The sequence below is a fragment of the Oculina patagonica genome, chromosome 10 (genome assembly GCF_052425735.1).
Source record: "Oculina patagonica isolate OP01 chromosome 10, crgOcupat, whole genome shotgun sequence".
Lineage (NCBI taxonomy): Eukaryota > Metazoa > Cnidaria > Anthozoa > Scleractinia > Oculinidae > Oculina > Oculina patagonica.
Genome location: NC_135767.1, coordinates 2192342 through 2213251, shown reverse-complemented (window position 1 = coordinate 2213251; position 20910 = coordinate 2192342). Strand labels below are relative to the sequence as shown.

The following is a 20910-nucleotide window of genomic DNA, read 5'->3' as shown; positions in this document are numbered from 1 at the left end:
CGTGGTTTGCACAAAAAATGAAGTCCAGGACAGACGTTGCAACAATGCGCGCAACGTCTGAATTGGAGCGTGTATCACCCCAGAAATTGTTAATAGAAGCAATGTTGGAGCAGTAGAATAGTTTTTCTTACTTCTGCAGCACTGCGCAAATGTGTCATTACAATCTACACCATTGCGCATAGTGATGTGGTAAAGCGTTTTTCGCTTTCTGGCTAGCCAATCTTTTCTCTTCTTAGGGCAAAAGCGGGACAACACTTGCTTGGTTGTTCCTCTTGGCTTTATCTCGCTACCATCACCATTTTGGTTACGTAATTATTAGCATCAGAAATTACCTGCTAGGTCAACAATGTTGTCCGCAGTCACTGACTCAGTGTTATGTGCATGTGGCCACATTAAGGAACTGTTGCACGCAATGCTGCAGTGTATGTCTTGGCCTTTAACCCTCTCCTCTTCCCCTTTCCCTGAAGCTGGGGGGCGGCGTTCCTCCGACCCCTTCTCCACCCATTTGGCCTGTTCATTGACAGATGGTATTAGAACACCCACAATCAGACAACAGCTCGTATGGTTGGTTAGATAACGCCAGCAGAGTCTAATCTTGCGATTATTCCACTAGTTACAAAGATTAAAACAAGAAGATTATCTTTTATGTGATCTGTCGGTACACTGGCCCGTTTATTTGTCTCATTTTTTACCTCTTCTTCAAAAGACAAAGTTGAAGTTGAAGACGTGCTTCGCTCTTTCTGTAGGTTCATTTCAAATGATTCATTAACTTTGCCACGAGGGCTGGTACAAGTTCTTTTCTTCACCATTTCACTCAGTTCCAAAACTCCGGTAACGCAATACAAGGACTTGTGCATCTGCCTTGGGACGTCACGTGTCACGCAGCAATCATCTTCGGACAATATGACAAAATCTTGGCCTGCAACGTAAATCGATAAACAGCTCTTAGTAAGAGTTATAAAACTGTTTTTTTTTTTAGTGTGGATTCGCAACAAATCACAGGAAATGAGAGTTTTACAGTTCCAGTTACAAATGGTTTGCACTCAGTTGTACGGGAAGGCATTAGCCCTGTCATAGGGTATTTGGCTACTTGTAAACGCTAGGCAATGTTCCGTTGATTTGTGGAATGAGAAAATTGTGGACTCGAGCAAAAGAATAGAAAACCCAACTTGTGAAACCAATTCCATAAGCAACACGTGGAGGAAACACGGCTAAACTTGAAAACGTGACTCCGGCCTCTTTTTTTTTTGCAATCTAATTAATTTCCATCCTCCCTATCGTGAGTTATCCTCACTTCCTAATGGCTCCCTGTCATTTGCCAAGTACTGTTCTTCAAAATCAAATCATTATTGCTGGGTTTCCAACATGTAAGCCTCACGGTTTCAAGTTTGTCTATATTGTTATCCATTTCCATCCTCCCTATCGTGAGTTATCCTCACTTCCTAATGGCTCCCTGTCATTTGCCAAGTACTGTTCTTCAAATCATTATTGTTGGGTTTCCAACATGTAAGCCTCACATTTTCAAGTTTGTCCATATTGTAATCCATTTCTATCCTTGCTATCGTGAGTTATCCTCACTTCCTAATGGCTCCCTGTCATTTGCCAAGTACTGTTCTTCAAAATCAAATCATTATTGCTGGGTTTCCAACATGTAAGCCTCACGTTTTCAAGTTTGTCTATATTGTTATCCATTTCCATCCTCGCTATCGTGAGTTATCCTCACTTCCTAATGGGTTCCTGCCATTTGCAAAGAACTTTTCAACACAATGAAACCATTATTGTTGAGTTTCCTACACGCAAGTTTCACATTTTTAAGTTTGACCATATTGTAATCCAATTCCATCCTCGCTATCGTTAATCTTCCTGACTTCCTACACAGTTGCTGCCATTTGCCAAGTACTGTTCTACAAAATCAAACCATTATTGTTGAGTTTCCTACACGCAAGTTTCACATTTTTAAGTTTGACCATATTGTAATCCAATTCCATCCTCGCTATCGTTAATAATCCTAACTTCCTACACAGTTACTGCCATTTGTCAAGTACTGTTCTACAAAATCAAACCATTATTGTTGAGTTTCCTACAGGCAAGTTTCACATTTTCAAGTTTGACCATATTGTAATCCAATTCCATCCTCGCTATCGTTAATAATCCTAACTTCCTACACAGTTACTGCCATTTGTCAAGTACTGGTCTACACAGTTTGAGCCATAATGTTATAGATATGATTATTTAGTTTTGTGCTTCTCGAAAAAAATAAACATGTCCAGGACCACAGAAGGATAAGCGTTTAAAAGGGCAGTGTCACGAGAAGTCTGACATTGGAACAACGAAAGGAATAAATTCATTCTCCAAGATGTGAATAAACCGTTCTCAGTGGTATGTATGAAATGAAAACATTATGGACTCGAATAAAAGCAAAGAAAACTCAACTTGTGAAACGAATTCCATAAAGCAACAACATTTAAGCAAAACGTGAAGAAAACACGGTTAAACTTGAAAATTTGACTCGCAGCCTCTATTTTTTTACAATATTGTCAAACTTGAAAACGTCAGCCTGACATTTTCAAGTTTTACGCCACTTCTTTCCTATCAATCTGTAGCTACACCACATTTTAATACATCTACATCTACCTCTATTACTACTAGTACGGCAAAGCCAGACCACTATTAGTGGATTTCCAATTAATAGCAACACCCTCATTGGATTTTGTACCTTATTGTTACTTATTTTCGCGGGCACCTAATTTCGCGAAAATGGAACGGCCATATTTCGCGGGACTTAAATTTCGCGATTTTGCCAAAAAAATAAGATTACGGGAACTTAATTTCGCGAAAAGTATCAAAATACTGGTCTACATTAACAAACAGTAAGTCTCAAAATTGGTCCAACTGATTTTAATTTTCCACTGCAACAGTTTCCAATGACACTTAACAAAACCATAATAACAAAACAAAACTTTAAAAACAGTTTGACATGTTCCTTTGCAACAAAGTAGGGCTAGTTTGACGACTGTACCAAGGTAATTAAGTAGTAAACTGACGGCAACGTTGAATATTGATAATGAATTATATAGAAGGGTATTAAATTTCGCGTCGTTATTTTTCGCGAGAACCTTTTTTCGCGGGTCTTTAATTTCGCGATTTTTTGAAAATCGCGAAAATTAAGTCCCGAGAAAATAAGTAACAATAAGGTAGCACTAATCTTGGTGACACTGTCCCATTTGGAAGATTCTGTTAGCAGAGATTCCACTGCAATGTGCCCCTTATACGAGAGTCATACCACATACACACTGGATCGACATGTAAATCTCCTTACTGATCCACATACATTTCTTTTAATGTCAGTTATGAGAATTTGGAATAACATCAAGACAATATCTCCTAGTTGATGTTTTTCTTTATTCTCATCACCTGTCTGCTTGACAATGTATCGATATTGTAATAAGAATTTAGCTATTGATCATCTTTTGGTGTAGTTGCCCATGACGTTTGACATGCTTGACACGAGACGAAACGTCGTGACGGAAACTTTCAAGGAAATAACTTTCATTTTGAAAATAAAAATAGCAGGCTTTAATTTCTGTACTTTTTCTGCACTTTCTACACTTTTTCTCACACTATGACATCCAAACTAACCTACTGCAAACGAAAGATACGTGGGGGCTTGAGGGCACGGAAGTGGAACTCGCGAGGGATGCCCGCGAGTGTAACTCTCGAGAGGCCCTCGCGAGGATACTTGCGAGGGGCGAAATCTCGACTTGTTCTAGCGGACAATGTGTTAATTTAGAAAAAGTATTTCACGAACAAATGTCAGATTTTTTTTCTAAATTCCACTAAATAAAACTCGGAGTAAAATGTCGTCTAGTATTAATAAGCAGACCGAAATTTTATCAATTCTCCTTCAGAGTTCATTTGATTCTTCGCGTGAGAATAACGGTAACGAAGACACCTGACAAATTAATCGTCCTTAAATTTACTTTTCTTGCTGAGACATGCAAAAAACACATGTTTTAGGAATGAAACAGGAAGCTTAAAAAAACGGGAAGAAAAACTTTTTTACGCCCTTCCAGAGACTTCCTTCCTTTGGGCTTAATAAATTTTTAATTTCACTTTAAATTACTAAAAATATTTTCTTCTTCCTGGCAACCAATATGCTTGTAGACGGCAAAACACTACGCGGCGCTTACAATGCGCCAGTTAGTCTGGTACGCAATAGGAAGCAAAGGTTCCTAGTCACACGAGAAAACTGAGGTTTATAAGTCGCGCCGTGGGCGATCGAGTTAAATGCAGGAAGCAATAGTATATGAAACAGATTGTCTTGGCTTATTTTCATAACATGCCGGCATTTTATATTTGAATTTTATATTAATTCTCTTCCTTGGATATTTTATTACCCCCAATGGAGAAACATATATTACTGATTTTAAAAATAGAAAAAACATATTTAAATTATACCACAAAAATCGCTCAGTTTCGTCTGTTTGAACGTAAAAGAATTCAAATTCAAATATTTATCGGCATTACCAAGTTCAGCCGTATCGAAAACGTTTGGTAAAGCGCGATAATCCGACAGGAAACTGGAAAGGAACCACGAGTGTGCCGCTGACCACAAGGCATACGGGCTTATTTCGTGCAGGTGTTTTTAAATTTTCTCCTTGGTTAGTGAACTTTAATTTTAATTGCTTTTAAAAGCATACACGGCAACCTTAATGGATTTTTCTATTGCAAAATATTAAAGATTTTTTAAATATTGCTGTGAAGGAAACGGGAATATTGGAGAACCCGGCTTCTTTCGGTTGGACCGTAATTATCAGCTGTATATTTCGCAACCGGGACATTTAAAGTAGATTTATGCAGATGCTTCTCTGTTTCCTTCCTCAACGGAAGGAAAATGAAACATCTGCAGGCAGGAAGACTACGAGCAATGCCTACTTTCCCTGAAATTTTGAGCAGGAAGCGAAAAAAAGGAGCCTTGGTCGAACTTAGGGGAAAGAGGGCCTGGTCGTATTCCAACATTTAGGTTAATGCTTTCGTATAGTGTTTACATTTTGTCTTCTCAAATATTTATATTTTTAAAATACCGAGTAAAGCGGCTGTAAAAAGTGATTCTGTGTTTGATTCTGTTTTCGTTTACTTAGCTCTGTGATTGGTTAAGGAGATCGTGCATTCTTCTCATTGTAACCAATCAGAGCTAACATTTTCCACCAATCAGGTGTTTTCCCGCGCTTTTGCTTCGAGTTCTGACTGGATGGTAGCATGATTTCAATTCCGTAGCTGTGATTGGGCAGATGTGATAACTAAGCTCTATCCAGGGGCTTACTTCTTTTTTTACTCCTTTTAATTTGAGGGGGAGGTTGCTTATTAGAGAGAGGGAGGGGGGGGGGGGTAATTTCTAATCATATATCAGTGAGGGTACATATAAAAGAATTGAAGTGGTCTTTTAAATGTTTAAGTGTTATTTTCATAAACTAGCATTATTAATAAGTTAATGTAGCAATTGAGCTTTTTCGCTAGTTTACTTTTGGCTTACCTCTGTGTGAAATCATCAAACGCTGTGAAATATATTAAACCAAGATCGTGGCTGTTGATCCATTGATCAATTAACTTAGGATGAGAAATGTCCACTTCTAACCACACAGAACTAGAAAACAAAAGAATACAGTAAAGTTCCCTTGCGTGGACAGTACACCGGAGTAAATTTACAAAGCAAATAAAAGTCGGGGACTCCTAAAGGTGGTCATTGGTCGTTTGAGTGTCCGAAATGAGAATTGGTCAAATTTTAAGGTTATTCCTTAGTATTGCACTCTGTATCATTACTGCCCACAATTGCACTTTTTCTTTACGGCAGGACTTCGCCAACGAGTTAAACTGGCATTTTCTCATGAGCGAGAATGGTGTCCAACGTTTTAAATCTGGGTCCGGTTGTTCAAAAGCGTGTTTACTCCTAACCTCGGGTTAAATCGACTTAACCTCTGGTTAAATTTTATCCGCAGGTTAGTTCTGTTGTTTGAAGGTAAGTTAACGCTTACCTCGGGGTAAACAGCGCTTAAATTTAACCCACCTAGCTAGGTGGGTTAAATCGTTAACCTCGGGTTAAATAGTAAAAGTCAAACAAAACGGCAACACTCGACGCAATCAGGCCTTGCAGCCGATGTATCATGTATGGAATTCTTTCTTTGCCGCAAGGTGTAAATTTTTCCACTTTTCGCGAACCTCGTCTACAGTCCACATTTCCACGCTGACGGCATTTATCGCCACGGTAATTTCTTACCAGACGTCGTTCTTTTTTCGTTTGTCACGCTGTTTGCCAGTTTACTCTGTAAAATGCTCAAGTTCTCTTCTACTTTGTCCGTTAAAAAGGATATTTCGGTCGCGGTATAAAAGCCTTGTTTTCCCGCCATGCGTGCAGGTGCCGGTCGAGGGAAACCATTTTTATCGCCGGCCCGACATATAACAGACAAACAAAGAATATTATGGGATGCTATCCGCGGGCGTAACCCGGGGTTAACTAACCAGCCCGCTAAACGTGATTTGAACAACACCATTTTATTCTCGGATAAACAAACCTGCGGTTAAAAAATTTAACCTCCAATATCCAGAGCCGGCTGAACAAAGCCAGAAACACCTTCAGGATGCTGAGCAATGTGTGGCGGTCGTCACAGTTCAGTACACATACCAAGCTCAAGATCTATCAAAGCTGTGTCCTGTCTACCCTTTTGTATGGGTCAGAATGTTGGCGAATGTTAGAAAGTGATCTAGAGAAGCTGTCAACCTTCCATACCAAAAGTCTGCGAAAAATACTTCGCATCTTCTGGCCTCAAACAATTTCCAACAAGGATCTACTTTTGCGGTGCAAACAGGAGGACATGGGTACTATTATTATGCAACGGCGCTGGAGGTGGATTGGCCATGTCATCCGAAAGGAAAACGAATCCATCACAAAGACAGCACTATACTGGACACCCGAAGGAAAGCGCAAGCGTGGCAGGCCCAAGAATACATGGCGACGTACAGTAGAGACAGAATTGAGGGGCTTAAACCAAAACTGGAACACCATCCAACAGCTGGCCAAAGACAGACAGCAGTGGAGGACCTTTGTTGCTGCCCTACGTGCCAGTGGGCACAATGGGCAGTGAGTGAGTGAGTTAGCTCTAACCCAAGATTAATTTAACCCTCTTGTGAACAACTGGGCCCGAACAATAACTTTCTATAAGATATAGAACAATTCCCGTCGTAACTCGGTGGTCGTATTAAAGGGGTGTTCTTAGGGTGTGGCTCTACTGTACGGAGAAAGGGACCGTCTCAACGGTTCGGATAGCACCTCTCGCAAACTGTCACATGAATGGCTTGCAACCCTTCAAGAGAACAATGGAACAAACAACAGGAACCATGCCCCTAAACCCAAAAACCAATATCAACTGCTACACAGAGGAACAGTAGAATAAGCTACGAGAGCTGCTACACTACCGGCCCCATGGGACGTTCCATTTTTTATCCGCACCCCCCCCCCCCCTAAGGATGACAGGAATCTGAACCCTCAATTTTTTGTTGGTGCCCTTTGAAAAATGAAATCCGAAGGGTTGATTGTTTGTCTGCACCTTTGAAAAAAATTTCCGAACGGTCCAAATTTTGCCGGCTTCTTTGAAGAAAAAATCCGAACCCCCCTTAGCAAAAACCCGCCATCCTTAGGGCGGGGGGGGGGGGTGCGGATAAAAAATGGAATGTCCCCATGTATTTCACAAACTTTTTGCCATGACTCTGTTTCCGACAAAACGCAAATTTGTGGTCGGAAAAGTTCTCCAATTTAAAAAGTGTCTCCGTGAATCGACTGCGCCAGAATTTTTTAATACTGATGAGAGGGACTTGTCGTAAGCTAGGCCTACGATATGACTTAGGACCATTTAGTTGTATGTGATGTTAGTAGTATGTCACAAATTTCTCAGGTGTATTAATTGTACTGGTGATACTTTTAAGTAAAAGCCTCCTGAAAAACTTGAGGAAAGGTTTAACTTTACCTACCTTTCAGGCTTGAGTACTATTGGAGAAACACGCAAAATTTCCTTGATTACGTCCAGTCCATCACGCCCGCCATGTAATGCTTGTACATCTTCGTAACTGTCGGGAGAAAAGCAAGGAAGATTTCAAGGAATTTGAAAATCCAACTCAGCCAGATTATTGATCGGTTTATGGCATTCTTGTAGTCGCCTTCAGGAGTATAGAACTTCAGTGATCATCACAACACGAGTTATTCCAAGGATAAACAGCAATTTAAGAATTTACGCCGGCTTTCCTCGACTTGAACAAAAAGAAACTTTTCGTCCGAGAACCCTGGAGAACCAAGTTTGACCACAATTTTCAGCGACGTACTTAGAAACGGAAGCGATATATCCGTTCCATAAAGCTTTTCTTTTACTCTTTGTGAGCAACATAGTTGGCGAGGACAGTAAATGGAGGTTAAGTTGTCTGAGGATATTCATGTCATTTCATGATTGTAAACGAATAAACTTACCTAGCTACCTTTCCACGACTTGTTTTCTTGTTTTTGCAACTACGACAATTTTCACAAAACCTCGCACTAAAATGACGCGGCTACCACGTTTTTCCCGCCAAAATGACACTTGGTTCACGCAGTCGCACTCCTTAACTATTTGTGACTTCTGTACCCTCTGCTGTACTTTCTAATTAATTTTATATACAGAGATGAACAACGGACTTTGAAATGAAGAGTTACATGTAATATTTTAGAAGATTTGAAGACCAATGTACGCTGTTTAATTTTGCAACAATAACATAACATGGCTGGCTGCAACCTCGTCCCCAGGGCCTTCTCGGTAAATGGCAGTCGTTACGAGATGACCCTGGCCAAGGCTGATATAACGGCATCGCAGAGTGGTCTATTCTAACCTCAATCCTGATTGGTTCATGTAATCCAAAACAAATATGGCGGAGGGGTCGATTTTTCTTGGAATTAATCTTCTCTCGACGAGCCGCCATTTTGAAAACTCGTCGCCGAGAAGGCCCTGGGGACGAGGTTGGGCTGGCTGGCCTCGGCCGCATGTCACGTGTTTAATCTGTAACTAAACTCTTTTTATTGCCGGACAGTAAACAGACCCTCTTAAAAAGCGGACGGAAAGAGCTGGTCTTGAGGTTTAGAGAGAGCCACTGTATATACTGCATACAAACATTGATATCAAATTCTTTTTGTTATTCATAACCAAAAAACTCGTTGTTTCAATTGTTAGTGTCTTGCCTACGTGCAGCCGTGCCCACCGTCCCTCCCATTTATCCTCAGGGAGTGGGTGTGGCTACGGCTTTCCACAAATTGCTCGGCAACTTTTTGAAAACTTTTAACATTTCGAGCAACTTTTTCGCCTTCGAGCAACGTTTTTCCTCTCGAGCAACTGAACTTGTTGCATTTTGAGCAATTTCTAGACCGAAGATCTCCGAAGATTTTCCAAGTGTTGTTTAAAGGCCATACGAACGTTTCCGAAGATAAACGAAGTTTGCCGAAGATTTTCGAGAAACATATGAAGACGTTTTAACTTTCGGCTCATTTCGCATTAAAAGATTACAAAACTTGTCAGCGAACATGACGGCATCGATATCTTCACGGTATTTCTCAGTAAAAGAAATCCTTGTTATTTAACAAATTTTCCCTTTAAATGTTATTTAGATACTTCTTAGGCAGGGAAATTGCACCAAACGGCTTAGAAATCATACTTTTAAAGGAAAATTAGCATATATTTGGAGGAATTTTCTTGATAAAAAGCAGTATTTTGGTTCTTTAGGGGGCAACTTTCCAGCAACTTTTGTTTATCATAAGCAATTTTTTTTTATTTTTGGAGCAACTTTGAGCAACGTTTTGAGAAATTACGGGCAACTTGTGGAAATATAAAGCCCTAGGTGCGGCTATACGAAGCTCTTAGATGCCTCGTTGGAAACTAGTAGCAACTGGTGAAGTAACGAGAAATATCGCTATAACAGAAATAAATTTACCTGGAAATCTCAGGCTCCAGCTGAGCCATGTCTTTTTCAGGAATATACGGTGGGTTGCTTATAATGGCATCAAATTTCCTGGAGCCAAGTAATGGCAATACGAATTCTGAAGAGTAGAAGAAAGAAAGTGTAATTAATGAGTGAGGACGAGAGAACAATAGCGGACGAGAGCTGGGGATCAAAAGAGCGAGAGCTCAAAAAGTTAAAACTCTCGTTTTTGATTCACTCTGTGGGATGTAAAATTTACCTCGATTGTGAGGAAATTCGAAAAGCCGAGTTAATATTCACCAAGATATTTTCACAACTTTCCAAAACTTTTATTGACTTAGCTAGCTCGCTGCACTCGGTCCGTACACCATGACCTCGAGCCAATTATTTATTTCCCGTCCAGCCCTTCCACTCAATTTAACAATTCGAGCTCGCTTTTTTAAGGTCTACACTCTTATGGAAATGAAGTCATAAAATGTTCAAAATCAAGTGGAACCGCTTGCCGCAGGCGCGTGGTTTCCTTGTAAAGTTTTGAACATTTTATGGCGTCATTTCTATGGTCTATAAGAGTGCAGACCATAAAAAAATGTGGATAATTTTTTTTACAATAACATCGATTATAATACAAGCTGAGAAATTTCTGAACGCTGATTGGTTAAAACGATTGCCGGTGAATTAGAGCAGAGTTATCAGTGCGAAATTGTGCGTGCGACAGCTCGTAAAATCATTGAGTCATCATTTTTTTCAGCTTCAAATTTGAAATCGACAAGTTCGTCGGAAATTTCTCCGCACATATCACAACTCTCCGGTTTTCGTTTATTGGAAAAGTCGCGACAATTTCTCAAGATTTCTTAAAGTTGCCTTGCGTTGCGTCACAGGTTACATCACTTTTTATCAGTGGTCAATAGTGTCATCGACCATTGCTCTTGACAAATAGGCCCGTAAGGATTCTCTCAGTCGGTTATTGTAAAAAAGCTCACATTTCATAGGCAGAACAGTGCTTTCTGCTTAATTCCAAAAAAAAGCATTATTGATTCACTGCTGAAAGTCAGGTAACGTTTTTGCTGAGTTATCTCGTACAACGCCTAAGTCAATCAATGTAATCGCTGGTATTTCCAACCAGTGAGGAACAAATTGGAAAAAAAAACAAACAAGCAAATTACATGTTGGTGAACGTTTTACCTCGCTTAACGCCGGTTTCATGTTCTCTCGCACTTGAAGTCGGTATGAAGAAATTTGCTTACAGATATGATTGCCCAGTTGGAACCACAACGTTATTTGCGTTCGTTTTGATTAGCTAGGTGTGATAACAAGGTATTTCATTTACGACAAACATTAGAAAACGTCTCAAAACAAACCAGTCACTTACGAACATCAGCATGATGAAGTATTATCCTGTCGCTCAAATTGCATCTGAAATTCAAAAATTAAAATGAAAAAAAAAAAAAAAAACACTGAAAACACTTCAATGAGCACGCACACTACCCCATGATCCCCAGCTCTACACAGACTTTAGGGCTATTTTTACGAGAATAAATAGGCTGAAAATAAGACGAGAACTGGGCGTATAAATGGTACAAAATCCTGCCTCGCGATTAAAACAAAGTGTGTCTAAAACAGGATGTGGATTATTTTTGACCAGGGTTTTGAGCTGCTCTTCTTTAAGACGCGTCTAAAATAAGGCTTGAAATTTTTTTATGCAAACTGGCCGGGTAGATGGTACAAAATCCCGCTTTGCAACTAAAACAAGGCAACAAGCTGAGAATGTGGGTGAGTTTAAACAAACTAGGGATAGTGTAAAAGAAAATGTTCCCTATCTCTGCTCTGCCTTTTTCCTGGGCACCATTACATTATATTGGTGAAAGGTGGAAAACAGGGAGCGCGAGACTTGATGGTGAGGCAGCAGATCACTTTTTGAAGGCAACAGTCCCCCAACTCCACGTGCTCCGACCAAAGGAGGGACACATGGGGACGATATTTATGCTCAATTCAAGTTCTCTTGCCTCTATTTTCTGTGAGGCCTCTTATCAAGGTCTACAGGGATGGCATCATTTGGGCTGGTAAGATATAGAGGCTTGATTTCAGCTGTTAGCTCTCTTACCTGTTTGCATTTTCTGTTGTGAGACTAACTGCTTCTTTGTTCTTGTCAATTGCTACACAAGTAGTCTGGTGTTAGAAAAGGAAAAGGAAGATTCAATGTAAAAGATATAACAGCTGCTAAATAGAGGGGCTACTGTATAACTGTGGTGAGTGGTAAAGAAAAAGCCTTTTCGTACAGAAGCTCATAAGCCGTTGTACTTCAGGTTGTTGAAGCATAAAGCGACTAGGAGTATTACTACTCCTCCTGGATGGGATGCTAGTCTATTGCAGGGTTCCCCAGCATTAAATTCATGTTCTGGTCTCTACACCTGAGTGGAGAGAGGCATTGTGAGAGTAAAGCATCTTGCTAAAGAACACAATACCAGGCCAGGACTTGACCATTAACCATTAGCCCACTACACCTCGCAGCCATGTACAATCACTAATATTGTTAACTTCCCATAAGCAGAAACCTCTTCTAAGTGGACACTTTCAGTGTTTTCCCTAGGTATTTAAGGCCAGGCGGGCTGCTTAGCTTGATTCACAGGAAAATCGTTGCCGCCTGGCTTAAAAATTGAAGATGTAACACAACATAGCCCTACTGTTTGAGATCTGGAACGAGAATTCCTATCCATAAGCAAAGACGAAATCACTTTTTTACTGTGTTTTCGCACCTTTAATATCCTTATAAAAGTCATTTACCCTTGCATTAATGTGTTTAAATCTGTGATTGTGATGCATTCGTTTGCTACAGAAACACAACAGCACTTCAAGGTGTCGTACATGGAATACTAAACGAAGTTGTCGTGTTCGTTTAAAGAATGGTGAACTCAGCCGACTTGGATTGCTCAGAAAAGAAACTAAAATTAGTAAATTTTACTCTGGAAAAAAGACAGAAAAGTGATAGTAACGTGGGGGAACCAGTTCCGCAAATCAGGTTTTGACGGCATTTAAAAATCACAGTCAGAATACCGCCTGGCCTTCCCAAAATCCTTGGGAGAACACTGACTTTTCCTGGTCCTTGTTCACTGACAGGGGCTTCAACTGTATTTTCATCTTTGCGTTAAAATGTACACCCCCTGTAGTTCTTTACACAAGCTTACCTGAGGATATTCTGAAAGTATTGACAAACAAATGGCACCACTTCCACATCCCACTTCCAAGAAAGAAAACCCTTCACCTTTATCATCAGCAAGGCCATGATGTGTGGCAACTAGATCTACCAGTTCCTGAAATAAAAAATAAAGATTATTGATTGAAACCAATTTAACACTCACTGGTTGCATCTTACAGGTGAGGTTATTAGTTAGAGCAATTTTCAATTAAAAGTAATACCAAAATTGCTTGATTTTGCTTTACTACAAATAAGTGATTGTTCAAAAATCTTGCGCCACCTAATTAACCAATCAAAAGTAGAACCTGTGTCCCATGTTCATGCTGGCTACATGTACATGCACTGGCTATGAATTTTGATTGGTTCTCTGGATTGTCTTCGTTCTTGTGATTGGCGAGAGTGATTATTTTGGGTTGAGTTTTATGACACAAATGAAAATTGCTCTTTTAGCATAACCTAGTGACTGTATATTGCCAAACCAGGGATCTGATTGGCTATGTAAATGTTGCTAATTTATCAAATTATCAGAACATGTTATTTCAATATTGTATATATATGCAAATACGCACAAAGACAAATCACCAGAGCGTAAGAATAAAACTGCGTACATATCCTAATTAAATACTATTATCCTAAGAAACTCAAACAATAAGACAATTTAGACAGCACCTTAGGGAATCAATATTCATGTGCTATTTTCTTACTTGCCCAGCATATTTAATGCAGTGACTTATATAATATTCATTATCATGTCCTGAAGAGAACCCTGAAGAGGTTGAAAGTTCTAGACGATGTAAATGTAACTTTTTCACGCTCCAAACGGTTAGAACATGTTAGACTTCCTGGAATGTGTTTATGACATTGTCATGTCAACTGTTACCGGTCAGGATATTTTTTTCTACAGTCCACAAATCTAACAACTTAGCTGCATGTGCTATTCTTAACACCTGCCTTAATGATCATTTTTAATTTTTTCCATACCTCAGTCTCTGGTCTTGGAATGAACACAGGTGGCTTCATTTTCAAAGTTAAATATCTAAAATCCCATTCACCAATAATGTACTGTACTGGAACTCTAACACAGACAATGCAAAAAAGAAAAAAGGAAATAATAGTCATGCATAAGGTAAAGGTAAAGTCTGTCTCCGAGCCATGAGGCCCATACAGCCGGAGCTTATCCCGGTTTCCGTAGCATTAAGCGACTAGGAGTATTGCTACTCCCCCCTGGATGGGATGCTAGTCCATCGCAGGGTTACCCTCCAGCAGTAAATTCGCTGGTACCCATTTATACACCTGGGTGGAGAGAGGCACTGTGAAAGTAAAGTGTCTTGCCCAAGAACACAACGCAGCGCCCCCGCCAGGCCTCGAACCCAGGCCGTTTGTTCGTTCGATAATAGTCATGCATGAGAGTAAGTAATTGGTATAGCTGCAACACCCTGCAAGCAGATCCTCTTTTGGCTTCTTGTGAAATTATGAAAGGCTTTGCTAGCATGGTGAACCTGCATGTGCAGTGAATGGTCATCCTGTATAAAAAAATGTATAATGGTAAATGGTCATCCTGTACAAATATGTTTTAATTATTAATTATTATTATTATTATTATTATTATTATTATTATTATTATTATCTAGGGCAGAAGAAATTACTTCTAGTCACTTCATGATTTAGAAACTGGAGTGAAGTACCTACAGCTTATTCGCACATGATGACAATGGTTGAGGTCACACTAGTGCTTTTTTTACTATAGTAAAGTCAAGTTTACTATAGTTAAGCCAATTTGTAGTGTGACCGGCTTTTTTCAGTTTACTATGGTAAATGTAATCGTAGTCTGTCGCGATAGCAACGGCGGCAGGATGAAAGCAAAGTTTACTATAGTAAAACGACCTGAAAAGGCATGGTTTATCGCGCGTTTACCTAAACTTTGTTTATTTAAGTAATGGATTGTCTAAGTTTTGACATGAAATGTCTTAAAGCTCCGGAACCGTGAAATGGTTGCGCCATTTTCATTTACATGCTTTATTCTTGTGTTCGGATCAACACAGAAGCAACGCTAGACCTTTTATTTTAGTTGTCATAAAAAATTCGCTGAAAATATGTCTGACAAATGCCCGCTCTTCTTCGCCGCGCAGAAGCTTGTCTTCTCAGCATTCGCCTTGCGAGGAGAGCAGTGGTAAGCAGTGGGTAAGTCGTGCCGTCGTCTGCTCAGAAGAAAATACATGTTCAGGACACTAAATCTGAATCTCTGAGCTTTCTGGATAGCAGCGATTAATAGAAGAAGAGCAATAATCGTAAGGACCACACGTTCTGAATCAGGCGACAAGCGAGTGAAAGTGGAATGTCTGAGCATATTTGTTTTAGTTATCAAATTGCAGTTTGATTGACATCATTTGGACAAGAAGCCACAGGGCGCCCAGACAAACTGTTTGTTTATGGACTGTGCACATTTACATTTTTATAGAGAATGTATGGAATTTACCGAATGGTTTGTAGAATTGCGTGTAATGGCGCAAAACATGAACAAATTTGTGCTGAATAAATGTAAAGTTTTCCTACCTTTTGTGTCGTGTTGTTTTTTCGGCTCGAAATGGCGAATTTGAGTCGATTGAAGGATATTTTGCTTTCGCTGTTTACTATACATCTAATTATATGGAAAGGGTGGAAACTCCAACAGCTCCAAAGTAGAACACTTCCAGCGCCGAGCCGATTTTCGTCCTGATAATCCCATCGCACAGCTTTCAAACTAAGCACCAGAAAAGAGGAATGCTTGACGAATCTTCTCGTATCATTTGATCGAAAATTTATCCAAACGGTCAGGAACAAGCCCTCAAACGAAATCGGGTATCCAAAATTTTTTAGCCGTCCGAATGCGTAGCACCAATTTGTTGTGCCGAAGGGAAACGCTATTCCCCAGCCTCTTTGTGATTGGATACAATTGAACAATGGTCGTTCAAGATTTTGTTTCGTGGATAGGGAGGCAAAGGCAAAACAAATACTCAGTAGTATAGGGAGTGATGTCAATGGTGCTACACAACCTTAGGACCCTCGCGCAAAAAAATGGCAATTACGACGGCGATGCCGAAAGCGACGCATTATCATTTAAATATGCGTCGTTGTAACTTGTATGCGGCAAAGTGATTATGAAATATTCTAATGACTTAAGAAACGAGAAAGTATCCGTACATCAAGTCGGTATGAGCTGTCATTTTTAAAGCAAGCTAGCTTCAAATAAAAGACAGCGTACATTTTTCAACAAAAAAATATTTTACAGTCATAGCGAAAAAAATATCAGACTTGAATCACCTCACCTAGTTGTTTTACAGAGGTTGCAAAATAATATACCAACGTGGGAAACTCTCGTGCAGAGCCGTTTGTTATGCTTATTTATTTATTTATTTATTTATTTATTTAGCTTTTTGTTTTCTAACGTCTCTCTTGTTGAAAAATGAACGCTGTCTTTTATTTGAAGCTAGCTTGCTTTAAAAATGACAGCTCATACCGACTTGATGTACGGATACTTTCTCGTTTCTTAAGTCATTAGAATATTTCATAATCACTTTGCCGCATACAAGTTACAACGACGCATATTTAAATGATAATGCGTCGCTTTCGGCATCGCCGTCGTAATTGCCATTATTTTGCGCGAGGGTCCTAAGGTTGTGTAGCACCATTGACATCACTCCCTATACTACTGAGTATTTGTTTTGCCTTTGCCTCCCTATCCACGAAACAAAATCTTGAACGACCATTGTTCAATTGTATCCAATCACAAAGAGGCTGGGGAATAGCGTTTCCCTTCGGCACAACAAATTGGTGCTACGCATTCGGACGGCTAAAAAATTTTGGATACCCGATTTCGTTTGAGGGCTTGTTCCTGACCGTTTGGATAAATTTTCGATCAAATGATACGAGAAGATTCGTCAAGCATTCCTCTTTTCTGGTGCTTAGTTTGAAAGCTGTGCGATGGGATTATCAGGACGAAAATCGGCTCGGCGCTGGAAGTGTTCTACTTTGGAGCTGTTGGAGTTTCCACCCTTTCCATATAATTAGATGTATAGTAAACAGCGAAAGCAAAATATCCTTCAATAGACTCAAATTCGCCATTTCGAGCCGAAAAAACAACACGACACAAAAGGTAGGAAAACTTTACATTTATTCAGCACAAATTTGTTCATGTTTTGCGCCATTACACGCAATTCTACAAACCATTCGGTAAATTCCATACATTCTCTATAAAAATGTAAATGTGCACAGTCCATAAACAAACAGTTTGTCTGGGCCCCCTGTGAAGAAGCCATCTGGAAAATGTAAAAGTCAACAAGCACAGTTTACCATAGTTAACTTTTGTTTACTTTTTTTTACTATAGTAAAAGCCCTTAACCACAGGAAAAGTCTAAGTGTGACCTCAACCAATCAAAATACAATGCAATTATAAATAAATATAGTAAAGATAAAGAGGGTAACGTCTGCAAGCCTAGTGGCCCATCAGGCTGGAGCTTATCATGATTTTAGTAGCATGAAGTGACTAGGAATATTTTTACTCCCCCCTGGATGGGATGCTAGTCACCTGGCATGGGCGGAGAGACTCTCTCCACCCAGGTGACTTGCAACCCTCTCTGAGAGGCACTGTGAGAGTAAAGTGTCTCACCAAAGAACACTACACAATGACCCTGGCCAGGGCTCAAACGCAGACAGCTTGATCTTGAGTCCAGCACATTAACCATTAGGTCACCGTGCCTCCAACAACAGGGTGGCCATGAGGTGGGGTTCCATGGTATTATAATTTTTTCACTTACTCATTATTGGATGACAGCATACTGTAAGCTAATTTTTATAATAAACTTGTTTATGATAATATTGTTATTGATTATAATTCTAAGGGGCCAGACCATGAACGTAATGGCGCTCCTGAAAATATCTAATTGCTGTAACCGTTCATCAGTAGGATGCCTAAAATGCGTGCAATTCCACAATTGGTTTCGGCTCCATTAAATCCTATACCAATTGCAGAACATTTTAGGAGGAGCCACCCACGATGTGAGCACAGTTACAGACAAGATAAAATAATAAGGTAGTGAACACTATACCCTTAAGTAGCCTTATAGTTTTCAGCAGAAAATGGCTGATTTACTTCACTAGTAAGATATTCATTATTCTGGACATGACATAAACCTCATCCAATAACTACAAGCTGTTGCCACACCATCGTTTATGTTTATTTAGTACCTTTGAAGTCTTTGAAGGCACATCTCATTCATTTTTCTAGCCTCCTCCTTTGTTAAATTCTGGTCATTTTCTATCACACTACAATCCTAGTTGACCAATGGAACAGAAAATACGTCTGTAAGTATTTAAGGATTCAAATCCTGAGTTTAACATCTTAATTGTCCTTCGGAGATTTTGGTTCTGAGTAAAGACATTTTTTTACAGATGATCAAGTCCTACATTCTCAAAACCTACCCACTTAAATTTGTTATGTAAAAAGTTGAGAGAAAATGGGATTGATCAGTTCTGGAGCGCTCCTTTTTGACAAACAAGAACAAGAGTCAACAAGGGTTGAGGGAGCAGAAATGGTGCAGTGGTGAGAGCACTCACCTCCAATCAAGGTGACCTAAGCATGTTCCAAGCTTTTGGTAGTTGGGAGTGAGCGAAAAGTGGGCGAGCAGGAGCGAGGGAAAAAAAGATGGGGGACTCTTTCCTTAGTCCCCCCCTTATTTTTCCCTCGCTCCCGGCCTATTTCGCTCTTCACCAACTACCATGAGCCTGGATCACTCTAATGTCACCTGGGTTCCAGTCTGCAGAATATGGCAGAACTCAACAAGATCTCCCATGTGCAGAGCCAGAAGTCAGGAACTCGCATGTGCATGGTCATGCTGTGGTCAGCTGTCACATGCATGCAATGCTGCAATTCTTGTGTGCGCAATGAACATTTAGAAAAAAGGCTCGCGCATGCACTTGCCATACCCTGCAGACTGGTTTCAAATCTTGGACCTGGCAGGGTTTTTCTCTGGGTTCTCTGGTTTTCCTCCCTACATTTCTAAATTCCAATTTGATCTAGAGTCCACGGGCTAACATGGCATCAAGGCTCTGGGGCTAAAACAAAAGAAACTTTTTTAATCCATAACCGTGAGGTGATTCTTTTGTTTTAGCTCCTAAACCTAGCGTCAATGAAATGTTATTTTATTAATCGAAACTGGTCACTCTGTTTGTTTGTTTTTTATTTACCTGTTTTTTTTTTCTTCTTCTTTTTAAGGAGGCCATTAGATATTAGATTTTTTGGGGGGAGGGGGGGGGGGTACAGCAACTTTTTCAAATGGTTCTGCCAAAAAAAAATGGACCAGTAGAAATTGGTCTTATCAATCAGGAAGGGGGTTCGGATGACAAGTGAACATCCCTGGGGGAGAAAATTCCCCAGGGTATATAATATACTCCCTCTCATCCCTTCTCTTTCACCATTTATTACCATAGGCGTACGAGGCGGGGGGGCGAGGGGGGCTGCAGCCCCCCCAGTGCCGAAATTTTTCGGGCAAAATGCTTGGAATTCGGGCAACAAGCCTAGCGAAAAAATAGAAAATAAGCCGACAAATCTCAATATTACGTTCAAAACTAATTACATCAACAGAAAAAGTATTGGAAATCTACCGAGCTTTGTGGTTCAAAAGTCCAAATTTCTCATTCACCTGCTTTCCTTTCCTCTTGCAAATTGCTGTAATCATGTTCGATTTTCCTTGCAAATTCTGTGTGACCACTCAGTTTGATTCAGTTGCAATTAGCTTTTCTATAGCTTGAGCATTTGCGCATGGTGGACCCAGTGTAAGACCTATTCATCCCTTATGGTTTCACACGCTTTTGTGTAACTCTCAAGTGGGGGGAAAACAATGTAAATTGGCTTGCCCAAAGTACTTTAATTTTCGCTGAACTAGGGTCAATAAATAAAATATTTCCGAAGAAAAAGGATTCAGTGCATTGACACCTTCGGGCAATGCTACGAAATTAATAAAAGAACTATTGTTTCCTTTAAAGTGAGTAAAATTATTATTAAGCAAGCAGGCAAGGTTTTTTCACAACTATTTTAATGCACGTTTTGTTTTGCATATTATATAGGCCTCTTTTAATTCAACCCATGCTAATTTTGTTTTCGGGCAGTAAGGTCTCCGCCCCCCCAGGTCCGAAGGTGCCCGTACGCCTATGTTTATTACTGATGTTTGCCATACGTACCCGTGCCCTCTCCTTGCCAAGAACATGTTCTGTGATGAATTTCACTGATAGATCTGCTTCAGGTACACCCTCTTCCTTTAAACGTTGCATCCACGTGGCTGTGATAAGCTTGAGATTTTGCGTCTCAAGATTCTTGACATCGGCACTAGAACGTTGAAAATGTGCATAGAAGCAACGTTTCTGTAACTTGGTACAGCTCTTCATGAGTTGAACACGATGGTAGCTGCACAGTGCAGCTAGTGCTGTCCTTAAAGAAATCATTTTCGTCGAAAGATTTTCACCACTGTCATTTGTTGAATCGCGCGCGCAAAATTTGAAATGTTGATGACTTGGGCCGGAAGATGGACTTCACTTGAATAATGAAAATCAATGGATTTTAACGCATTTCCAGTAATTACAGCTTAACTTCAGGTAAATAAGCAATCTGATTAATCGCTTTGCCGATTAAACGCTTTTTCTCTGCAGAGAACGAGAAATTTTTCCGCACCACAAGGCCGCCATATTGGATTTACATT

At 40.0% G+C, this 20910-nt stretch overlaps 2 protein-coding genes across 3 annotated transcripts in view; one reads left to right on the top strand and one right to left on the bottom strand.

Annotated features, from left to right (window-relative positions):
- Positions 1 to 20910, top strand: part of LOC144628639 (uncharacterized) — a 41164-nt gene that overhangs the window by 7288 nt on the left and 12966 nt on the right. The window lies entirely within an intron of this gene.
- LOC144628614 (MTRF1L release factor glutamine methyltransferase-like) lies at positions 7 to 20887 on the bottom strand. Of its 2 annotated transcripts, XM_078486750.1 has the most exons (11): positions 20396 to 20887; positions 18404 to 18489; positions 14162 to 14255; positions 13170 to 13295; positions 12089 to 12153; positions 11357 to 11400; positions 10000 to 10105; positions 8023 to 8118; positions 5534 to 5644; positions 1440 to 1904; positions 7 to 919 (listed from the first exon to the last, which is right to left on the bottom strand). In XM_078486750.1, the coding sequence occupies exons 1-10, from the start codon at positions 20654 to 20656 to the stop codon at positions 1727 to 1729; spliced, it is 1167 nt and encodes a 388-aa protein (XP_078342876.1). In that variant the 5' UTR covers positions 20657 to 20887; the 3' UTR covers positions 7 to 919; positions 1440 to 1726. The 2 variants fall into 2 exon arrangements, with proteins under 2 accessions (XP_078342876.1, XP_078342877.1); XM_078486751.1 differs by lacking the exon at positions 1440 to 1904.

Excerpts from the sequence above, each read along its gene's own strand:
- LOC144628614 (XM_078486750.1), bottom strand. The coding sequence starts at position 20,656 with ATGATTTCTTTAAGGACAGCACTAGCTGCACTGTGCAGCTACCATCGT. Across the intron at positions 13,296-14,161 it reads TTCCAAGACCAGAGACTGAG|GAACTGGTAGATCTAGTTGC; the intron begins GTATGGAAAAAA and ends TTTTTATTTCAG. Across the intron at positions 1,905-5,533 it reads TTTGATGATTTCACACAGAG|AACAGTACTTGGCAAATGGC; the intron begins GTAAGCCAAAAG and ends TTGATTTTGTAG.